Source organism: Zingiber officinale, chromosome 11B, assembly GCF_018446385.1.
Source record: "Zingiber officinale cultivar Zhangliang chromosome 11B, Zo_v1.1, whole genome shotgun sequence".
Taxonomy (NCBI): Eukaryota; Viridiplantae; Streptophyta; class Magnoliopsida; order Zingiberales; family Zingiberaceae; genus Zingiber; species Zingiber officinale.
In genome coordinates, this window is record NC_056007.1 from 17,749,616 (window position 1) to 17,761,301 (window position 11,686).

The following is an 11,686-nucleotide window of genomic DNA, read 5'->3' on the forward strand; positions in this document are numbered from 1 at the left end:
GGTCACTCCCTTGACCTGCTAGAATTCTCCACCAAGTGTTCGGTCAATCCCTTTGACCCACTTGGGCTTTCCTCTTCGTGCCAAGTATCCGATCACTCCCTTGATCTACTTGAACTTCCCAACACCAGATGTCCGATCACCCTTGATCCATCTGGATTTTCCCTTGCCCGGCTTCACTCACCAGGACTTTCACCTAGCTTCACTTACTAGGATTTTTACCTGGCTTCACTCACCAGGACTTTCCACATCCGGTCCAGAGAACGAGCTACCGAGCCCTCTCTGACCACAGTCCGAAGAACGAGCTACCGAGCCCTCTCCGACTTCCATCCGGTCCAGAGAACGAGCTCCCTAGCCCTCTCTGACCACTGTCCGGAGAACGAGCTACCGAGCCCTCTCCGTCTTCCCATGTCAAGTTTCCATACTTGGACTTCTCCGTGCCAAGTCTCCATACTAGGACTTTTCCCGTGCTAAGCTCCCTGCTTGGACTTTTCTCATGCCAAGCTCCCTGCTTGGACTTTTCCCGTGCCAAGCTCCCTGCTTGGACTTTTCCGAGTCAGGTCACCTCACCTCGGGTCAACCAGGTCAACCTTGACCACGAGTTGCACCCACAATCTCCCAAGTTTGTATCCTTGTCAAACATCAAGATACAACTTTTCTGTTCACGTCAAACATCGTCATAACTCGTCAAACATCAAAATATAACTCGAGTCAAGTCAACTCGAGTCTGGTCAACCAGGTCAACCTTGACCTAAGGTTGCACCAACAAAGAGTACTTCGTCGAGCAAGAGATGAACGACAGAGGAGGAGAGAAACATAGGTGGAGATCTTTTGCGTTTCCTTGTGTGTCTTTTGCTTGTAATCACAGTCTCCTTATATAGGAACTCAGACTAATAGACAACGTTAATGATCGATTAATGATCATTACTCATCGAGGTGTAAAATGTCAATGTTTCACTCAGTCATTTACATTCAGCATTAATCTTTTCTTTAATACATCTGTTACACACTTAAATAAGCAACAAAAATATTTATGTGGTAAAATGTTGGTTGTTCCACTTGGGCAAATTTTGCCCCAACTAGTCCAACATTCGACGGGTGCAGGTCATACTCGCACACAAGTCAACTTGGTTTAGTGTAATTCAAGCCCTAGATTTGCAACCCTGTACACTCACACGTGAGAGAGAGCCTCTCCCCATGCATTTGTTCACATCATTAATGCATGTGAATCAATATAAACCAACTAATATGTCTTGAAACTCTCAATATGGAACCAAAGTCACATTTACAATATAGCTTCTTTTCTCTTCCACCTCTTCTCCATTCACATATATCTGATAATCCCCCCACATGAATGGAGATAGGGCATGTGATAACATTCAGCAGTTGAGTCTAGTATAAGACAAGTAAATTTTACCCTTTGAACCTTCACTTGTGAAGATCTATTTCCTTACTGGCTAACAATAGACGCGATGTCCTTGAACTGTTCTGTCGTCTGAGTAAGCATTGATATATCGCACCCAAGACACTCTCTGATACAACTCAGTTCTCATGAGTGTGTTCGTTCTTGGCCATGAACACGCCTAGTTCTGTAAGAAGTTCTAAGAATTGTGCCTCCAATTCTCTTCGAAGCGGCCGCACTTCTTTCTCACATAAGTGATCTCTTAAAAATATTTCACATTACTCTTCTTGGATCATTAAAAGTCGTGTACTCAACCTCTATCCTTCACTGATCCATTGGGTCATTCCCCACAGTGAGAAATTTTGTCAGTATAATTAGGTTATCCCTTTGAACCTAGTTCTTGGGATTTCAGTCTGCAATAGGTTGGGTTTCTTTTGTACCAACATTTCCCATCGATATCAAGCCCATCCCCCGCGATAAGCTTGCTACTGACTCTTTGTTTAATCTTTTGGTTAATGGATCTACTAAATTATCCTTTGACTTCACATAGTCAACAGTGATAACTCCCGTTAAAAGTAGTTATCTACTGATAATATCTACGACATATATGTCTAGACTTACCATTATATAGATGACTTTATGTCCGGCCAATTGCTGATAAACTATCATAATGTATGCAAATTATCAGCACCGGTTTTGCCTATCTCGGAATATCTTCTAAGAATTATCGTAGCCATTCAACCTTTTCACCATATTTGTCAAGAGCTACAAACTCAGATTTTATCATAGATCTAGTTATTATCATTTGCTTAGAAGATTTTCAAGAAATGACTGCACCTCCCAAAGTGAACACATATCCACTCATAAACTTAGAGTCTTTTATGTTAAATATCCAACTTACGTCATTGTATCCTTCGATCACAGTAGGATATCTCGTATAGTGCAGTCCATATTCACAAGTATACCTAAAGTATCTCAGTACTCTTGTTATCCTTTACCGGTGCACAACACCGGGATTACTCGTGTATCTACTCAGTTTACTTACTGCGTAGATTAAGTATGGTCATGTACAACTCATCAGGTATATCAGACTTCCAATCACTTGAGAGTACTCTATTTGAGAGATACTTTCACCTTGATTTTTTCATAGATATTAACTCGTATCTATCGGTGTTCCTGCCAATGCAGTATCACCTTTGGTGAATTTCTCGAGAATCTTGTCCACGTAATGAGACTGACTAAGAATTAGTCCTTCTGTTATTCTAAGAATTTTGATTCCTAAAATCACATCAGCTACGCCCATGTCTTTCATATCAAATCTTGAATTTAATATATCTTTAGTGGATTTAATTATCTTATCATTATTCCCAATGATAAGTATGTCATCTACATATAGACACAAGATGATGTAGTCATTCTCTGTGGCTTTCATGTAGACACATTTATCATATTTATCACAATCATTAATCTTGAATCCACATTCCTTCATGACATTATCAAATTTCTCATGTCACTGCTTTAGTACTTATTTCAAGTCATATAATGACTTCACCAATCTACAAACCTTATTTTTCTATTCTAACATAGAAAACCCTTTAGGTTTCTCCATGTACATTTTCTCTTCTAAATCCCTGTTTAGAAAGGCTGTCTTTATATCCATCTAATGTATTTTGAGATTCCATAAAACTACAATAGCCAACAATACTCTAATAGAACTTATTCTTGTTACCAAAGGATACTTATCAAAGTAATCAAAGTCTTCTCGCTGTCGGTATCCTTTGATTACCAATCTAGCCTTATACTTATCAATTATGTCATCTAACTTTATTTTCTTCTTGAAGATCCACTTGCAACTTAGTGGTTTACTTCTCGGAGAAAGATCCACAAGTTTCCAAGTGTGATTTTGCAAGATATATTCTATCTCAGATGCAATTGTCTCTCTCCAGTGAGGTCTATCAGAAGAGCTTACTGTTTCTAAGTAACTGCGAGGTTCACTTTCCAACATGAAAGTGATAAAATCCATTCCATAAGATTTTTCCATCCGATCTCTTTTACTCCGTCTAAGCTTAACCTCGACTGGTTCCTCCTCATCATGTTCACCTTGGGTTTCATATGCCTATTTTAAGGAACTAGCTTCCTCTCGGGTCTTATATGAAAACATATGCTCGAAGAATGAGACATTTCTCTATTCTATTATTGAGTTCTTATGTATATCCGTTATTTGTGACTCATACATAAAAAATCGATATACACTACTATTATGTGCATATTCAATAAATATGCAATCAACAATTTTTTTTCCTATCTTAATCCTTTTCGGATCAGGCACCAAAAGTTTGGCAAGACACCCCCACATATATAAATATTTATAGGATGATTGTCTTGCATTCCATAACTCATAAGCGCTCTTATCTATTTTCTTTTCGAGCATCTTATTTAAAAGGTAAATAGTTGTTAACACAATTTTTCCCCATATGAAATCTAATAGTCCAGAACTTAATAGAAGAGCATTCATCATCTCCTTTAGAGTTCGATATTTCGCTCAACAACTAATTTTGCTGAGGAGTATAAGGAGCAGTTATTTCATGTCTGATCTAATGTTTTGCACACAACTCAGTGAACGATGATACATATTCACCGCCTCGGTCATTTTAAACCACCTTAATCTTTTTTATTAAGTTGGTTTTCAACCTCATTCTTATAGAGAGTAAATTTCTCTATAGCTTCATCCTTACTTTTGAGAAGACACACATAATAGTATTTTATATTATCATCTACAAAAGTGATGAAATATTTACTCCCACCACATATTGGTGTACCTTTGAAGTCGTACACATCGGTGTGAATGAGCCCAAGTGGTTCGTTGCTTCTTATAACATGTTGAAAGGATAACCTTGTCATTTTTGCTTCAATACAAATCTCATACTTGTGTTTTAGGTCAAGGTAGAATGTAGGTATGCTTTGCATGTTTATCAATCTACGCAACACATCGTAGTTAATATGTCCTAGTCTACCATGCTATAAACATGAAAACTCAAGCATATAAGTGGAAGAGCTTTCATTTTTATTTATCTTAGGTCTAATGGTCATTACATTGAGCTTGGATAGCTCATTAAATACATAGCCCCTTCCTACAAATATTCTATTTTTGGACAATACAATTATGTCTGACTCAAAAATAATACGAAAATCATGCTTGCTTAATAGTAATACGGACACTAGATTCTTCCGAATCTCTAGAACATACAACATATTATTTAAATTAAGGTCTTTACCCAAGGTCATCTTCAGCACCTCTTTTCCTTGGCCTATGATATCCGAGGTTGTTGAGTTCCCTATGAACATTTTGTCTCCATTAACTTATTCATAGATGTGGAACAACTCCTTATTGTAGTAGATATGTCTGGTGGCTCCAATATCGATCCACCATTGCCACAAGTTTGAACCAATCAGGTACAATTCTGAGACTACTGTGCAGAGGTCATCCATTTCTCATCCCTCGTTTAGGTTGGCCTCCTACTTCTTCTTCAACTTTCTGCATTCTGAAGATTTGTGACCGACTCGACCACTGTTGAAGCACTTCCCAATGAATTTTTTGCTTATGCCTCCTTTGGGTCCCATCTTAGAAGTCTTGGGATTTTTCCGTTTCAACTTTTGACTGTGCTCGACCACATTAGCTTTCATAGTAGCATAAGAGAACAACTTTCTCTCTAAACTCTTGTTGTCTTTTTCGATACGAAGTCTAACAATGAATTCCTCCACATTCATCTCCTTCCACTTGTTCTTCATGTAGTTCTTGAAGTCCTTCCAATCGAGAGACAGTTTCTCAATGATAGAAACTACCTAAAAGGCTTCACTCAGAATCATCCCTTCTGAGTGGATCTCGTGTAAGATCACCTGAAGCTCCTGGACTTGGTTGATCACGATCTTGGAGTCAACCATCTTGTAGTCTAAGAATCGGGTCACGATGAACTTCTTGACTCTTGCATCCTTCGCCTTGTACTTCTTGTCCAGGGACTCCTATAGCTCATTAGTCATTCTCTTTATGCTATACACAGCATACAACGAGTCGACAAAGCAGTTGAGGATATAGATTCGTCAAAGGAACTCAAAGTGAGTCCATGCCTTCACTACACTAATGGTCTGCGCATCAGTATCCTCAGCACGCTTGGGAGGGTCCTCGGTCAAGAACCGACCTAGATTAAGCGTGGTCAAGTAGAAGAGTATCTTCTGTTGTCACCTCATGAACTTTAATCCAGTGAACTTCTCTGGCTTTTCCCCATGATTGATTGACACAGTTCCAATCGGAGCGGAGATGACTTTAATGTGTTGAGTCTGTTGCATTTCAACATTTTGTTTTATGATCAACTCAATACAATCGAAGTCTGTTTTAATATTGTTTGACAATCTGTCGAAGATTTTGGAAAATTGATTGAATTTAAATTACACCATGCCAAATTAAATTTAATTTATCTGTCGAGATGACCTCAGCTGATAACCTCAGACTATCAGCGGGGGCTTGTTTCCGTTAAGTGCTGAGTGCAGACTGCACAATAATGGAGTGGACAGATCGGCTGAGTAGGCAGATCGGCAGCTCGGCCGATCGACCGAGCGGACAGATCGGTCGAGCGGGCAGATCGGTCGAGCGGGCAGATCGGTCGAGCGGGCAGATCGATCGAGCGAGTAGATCGGCCAAGCGAGTCGTGAGGCAAAGCAGCCAAATAGTAGAGTTGGAAGAGCAATCGAGCAAGCAGATCGACCGAGTGAGCAGAGCGATAGATCAGGTAGAGCAGCCGAACGTCTTCTCCATTCACATATATCCATCATGTTGTTGAATAGGATAAGTTTGAGTTACAGTAGTTACGATTTTATAATTGTTACAATATGAATATTAGAAAAATAACTATAAATTTTATCAAATCCATATTATAATATATATGAAACTATAGTTATTATAATATTTATAATAATTATGAAGTTATATTTACTACAATGTTTATAATAATTATAATTTCATAACAATTGCAACACTTTATTATATATTCATACAATTGTTCAACGGATTCAGGATTTCACCGTATGGAAGGAATTAATAATATCGAATAGACTTGAGAGCAGCTGTATAATTTTATACGACACGATAGGTAGGACGTCTTTTGATAAAAAAAAAAATGTGTTTGGACCATTGTGCTCTATAAATTAATTAACTAGTTAGTGAGAGTGGACCGTTAGTTGAAATAATGCCGACTTGTTAGGCATTGACTTTCTCTATCATTTAGACAATTCCTGCTTAACATTCTCCTTCTATTTTGATTAATTATATTATTAATTGCTAATTCTGCCTATAAATACGAAGCTTTTGAACACCATTTTCTTCATGCCCAGCAGTCGATCCCTGATAATTAAGAGTGGTTAATTAATTAAACTTAATTAATGGCTCTTTTGTACCCTAATTCTCCTTGCTGCAGTATTCTCTCATTGATAGGAGTTTTCATGGCGGCGGTGGCGTCCATGGCGGCCGCTCAGCTTTCGTCGACCTTCTACGACTCCTCGTGCCCCGACGTCCTCACCACCATCCAGACGGCGGTGCAGGATGCAGTCAACCAAGAGGCCCGCATGGGCGCCTCCCTTCTCCGCCTGCATTTCCACGACTGCTTTGTCAACGCAAGTCAACTATATATATATATATATATAACATTACGTCTGCATGCATGCATGCATTCATTGATTCATACACGTGGTTTAATTGCAGGGCTGCGACGGGTCGGTGCTGCTGGACGACACCGCCAACTTCACCGGCGAGAAGACTGCGCCGCCCAACAACAACTCCATCCGAGGCTTCGACGTCGTCGACACCATCAAGTCGCAGGTCGAAGCGTTGTGCCCTCAAGTCGTGTCCTGCGCCGACATCCTCGCCGTCGCAGCTCGAGACGCCGTCGTAGCTGTAATATATATATACCTGAACGATGATGAGGAATTAATCCATTTCAGTGATCGAATTAATTCTGATATTTGTTTGCAGTTGGGTGGACCTTCGTGGACGGTGCAGTTAGGAAGAAGGGACGCGACGACGGCCAGCTTCAGCACGGCGAGCAGCGATCTCCCTTCACCTCTTTTAAGCCTCAGTGGTCTCATATCAGCCTTCTCCAACAAGGGTCTCAGTACCACTGACATGGTAGCACTCTCAGGTATATATCAAATCAATTAATCAGACACTTAATTCACAGCTATTAGTACTATAATTACATTTAATTTTTTTTAATATATTAAAAAATTATTATTTATGTAAGTTTTTTTTACTTAACTCACTAAAGTTCATCCCTCCCACACCCAAAGTCCAGCAGCCCAACTCTAATTATTGGATTGGTCACTAACTATCAATATCATAAATAAACGTATTTTTGGAAAATAAAAAAATAAAACGTACTCTTGACGATAAATAAAAATATATATATTCTTGCCTTCTGATTGTTTGACTCATGAATCAATTATTTCTTCATTTTGATATTAAAATTTAAATATACATATATATGTTGGAAATAGGAGGACATACCATAGGGCAAGCGAGGTGTGTATCCTTCAGGAACAGGATCTACAACGAGAACAACATCAACCCATCATTTGCCACCTCCACGCAGGCCAACTGCCCGAGTGTGGCCGGCAACGGCGACGACACACTATCTCCTCTGGACGTTCAGAGCCCGACCATCTTCGACAACTTCTACTTCCAGGGTCTGGTGAACCAGACAGGGCTGCTGCACTCCGACCAGCAACTCTTCAACGGAGGATCCACGGACTCGCTTGTCAGCACCTACTCCACTGACATGGCCGGATTCTTCAATGCCTTCGCGGCTGCGATGGTGAATATGGGGAACATAAGCCCTCTCACTGGGAGCAATGGCGAGATCAGGATCAACTGTAGGACGATCAACTGATTGACGATTGCATCATTGAATTTGTATGGGATTAAAGGTTATCCATGATTCATAATAGTTGAATAAATTGATATATGAACCAAGAAATAAGGAATGATGCCTAAAGGAAGAGTTTTCAAAAAAAGAATAAGGAATGATGCCTAAAGGAAGAGTTTTCAAGAAATAAGGAATGATGCCTAAAGGAAGGTTATCCATGATTATTTTTTTCATCAATTTTGCTTCCGCTCAAATCGGGTGGAAAGCAATCCCTACTTTCAACATTTTTATGTGCACAACTATTTCTCAGAGGCATGACTGACCTCACGCAATCGTGATCGGCAACACCGCACGACATCCTCTTTGTTTGCAAAAAAGGATGAATTACAATCTTTTCTACTTAATAGGCGGACAGATTTAACAATTCGTATGTCCGCATATTTGAGTTTTTTTTATCAATCTTTTAAAATTAAAATGATTTGCTAAATCAATACTTCAACACTTCCCCCAAAGACTTAGGCTCTGTTTACTTAAAGAAAGAAAAAAATCATACAAAAATTTTCATCGATTTACTTCATAAAATTATATTCCTTTTCCTTATTTACTTTGAAAAAAATAGGAGTTATTTTTATTTCTTTTATTTACCTAATGGATTGAAGGATTTATAAATCGGGTGCGGATCATTTTTTCATCAATTTTACTTCCTTAATTTTTTTCATCAATTTATACTTCAACACTTCCTCAAATAGGGCAAAAAGTAATTCTCACCTTCAACGTTTCAACATTGATACGGTGATGAGGAGGAGTCCCACCCCATGGAAGATAGTTGTCACAGTAAAAGTAAAAGTCAAAGCGATCAACGCTCAGATATCCTTGGCCGATCCAGCGACCATGTCCCGACCAGAGGAAGAAGGTTCCGATCCGATCCCACGTTCGACACGGGGGAGGAGTCAAACGACCGACGCTCAATGGAAGCGACGATGTGCAGAAGTCGATCCGAGCGGCTTCCCCGCTCGGCGAGGCAGCAAGGCTAGCATTGGTAGAGTTCAAACTTCGGCCGAGCGACTACCCCGCTTGACCGGACAGCAAGACTCGACATTGACATAGCAGAATTCAACCGAGCGGACATGACACAAGCATAGTGGAATTGTGGTTGAGCGGACACACACACAGAGTAGCGAGGTTCTGGCCGACCGGATGGGACACCAGAGAGGCAGAATTTCGATCCAGCGGTCAACCAGCTCGGCCTAGCAATGCACTCTCTCTGATATCCATCGACATCCTTTTGGGAGTCGGTGTCGCTGACACCAAGCATGGACAGCCAGAAGATCGTACGGCAGAAACTTCCACTATCACTTCAGCGATATGCTCGGCCCATTGTGGAACTGTGTCAGTGACACTTTACTGACAAGCTTTTTCAGGAAAAACTTGGGGAAGCGTGCCTGCCTTGGGGAGTGTGCACGCATGCTACAAGAGCACTATATAAAGGAGGGTCCAAGCATCGGCGGAGGTATGCAATATTCATTGTTTGCGCTAAGTCTTCTTGTTGCTCCGCCTTCTACTTCATCGCCGGTGACTGACTTGAGCGTCAGAGGGCCAATGTCGGGGACCCCTTCTCTAGCTTGGCACTGACGTAATTTGTGTTGCAGATCCGAGCAGAATCTACAGGCGGTCGGCGGGAGCGCCACATCCCTAGCATTCCATCTCATCGACTTTTGGACAGGATCATATTTAGCATCGTCTGTAGGAACTTGATGTGCGTAGATTATATACTCTTTTATGCATGTTTTTACGCACATTTACATACTTTGAGCATGCTTGATCTATGCATTTTTATACTTCCAGCTTTCCTTTTAGCATATTTACTCTTTTAGTTCGGAGATCTGCTTTTTGTGCATTTTCTGTACACAGGAGTCGAAATTAGTGAAGATTATGCGTCCTCGGACAAGCTTGGAAGGAATTGAAGGGAGAGAGCATCAGGCCGTGTACCACACACGGCCGTGTAGTTTTAACAGGAAGGGAAGAGGACATGGCCGTGTGAATCTCACACGGCCGTGTCTTGATTTGAAGAAATTAGAGCAGATGCCTTACATGGCCGTGTAGATCTACACGACCGTGTGAGGTTTCCAGAGGCCAAGCAGGTGGTGGCCGTGTAGCATTTCCAGAGAACAGAAGGGTCCTGGCCATGTGAGTCACACGGTCGTGTAGCTTTGGTAGAGAAGGAAGAGGACATGGCCGTGTGAATCTCACACGGCCGTGTCACGGGGCCGTGTGGCGCCCGATTTCCTCCTCTATTTAAACCCTCCTTCATGAATTGAAAGGGGATCTCTCCCCCTTTGGGAGAAGGCAAGATTTGGTGGTTTCTTCCCATTCTTGGGAGGATTTCTGGGCGATTCGAGGGGAGTTCTTGACGATTTCGACTCCGGAGCGAGGATTGGATCCGAAGACGAGGCTTCTTCGTAGATAAGTTTTCTCTTTTCCCCTTTTTCTTGGTTTCTTGGATTGGGAATTTAAGAAATGCTTGTAATCTTTATTTCTTCGGGTATTCTTCCTCGATTCATGGAGTAGATCTTGTATTTTAGGATTAAGGGAGTATTTGTATGATGGATTGATGTAATCTCTTGTGGATTTGTCAATTTCTTGTTTCAATGACATTGTCTTGCTTGTATCAATTAGATCTTGAATGATTAATGGTGATTTGTGCTTAATTCTCATTCTTGATTGATTGTTTGGATTTTTTGTGGACTTTGTAAAGATAAACTCTCACTCGATCATCCGAGGGATCCACGTGACAGGTGCAAGTCCGTGTAAGGACGTTTGAGAGATAATCTTGAAGAGGAAATAGGAATATTCAAGAGAGTAGGATGGATCTTGTAATTAGTTTCTTGTATCTTGATAGATTAATAAGTTGTGGGCTTCTATGTTGATATCCGAGGAAGGCATAGTAATAGGTGCGCTTCTGTGTAAGGACAACGTAGGTTCACGTCTAATTGATCATATTTAGATACATTTCTCAGTCCTTAGCCGGTTATCTATTGCAAGAGAGAACCGGCAACTTTCTACTAGCACTACAAGAAAAAAGCTAAACAACAACGCTTTTTTGGCGTTGTCGTATGTACTTAAAAAGTGATGTTGTAGATGGTGTTGTAGAAAGTCATATCAAAGACAACGCTTTAAAAGCGTTGTGGTTGGTCACAAAGACAACGCTTTTTAAGCGTTGTCTTTTCGTTCTTAAAAAGCGTTGTTATAGATGTTGTTGTAAAAATGCACATATCAAAGACAACACTTTAAAAGCGTTGTGGTTGGTCACAAAGACAACACTTTTTAAGCGTTGTCTATTCGTTCTTAAAAAGCGTTGTTAAAGATGCTGTTGTAA

At 40.5% G+C, this 11,686-nt stretch overlaps 1 protein-coding gene across 1 annotated transcript; it reads left to right on the plus strand.

The window, feature by feature from the left end:
- Window positions 1–6,802: 6,802 nt before the first annotated feature.
- LOC122034537 (cationic peroxidase 1-like) lies at window positions 6,803–8,419 on the plus strand. Its single transcript, XM_042593829.1, has 4 exons — window positions 6,803–7,063; window positions 7,152–7,343; window positions 7,422–7,587; window positions 7,943–8,419. Exons 1-4 carry the CDS (start codon window positions 6,833–6,835, stop codon window positions 8,332–8,334), a joined length of 981 nt encoding a protein of 326 aa, XP_042449763.1. The 5' UTR covers window positions 6,803–6,832; the 3' UTR covers window positions 8,335–8,419.
- The last annotated feature ends 3,267 nt before the right edge of the window (window positions 8,420–11,686 follow it).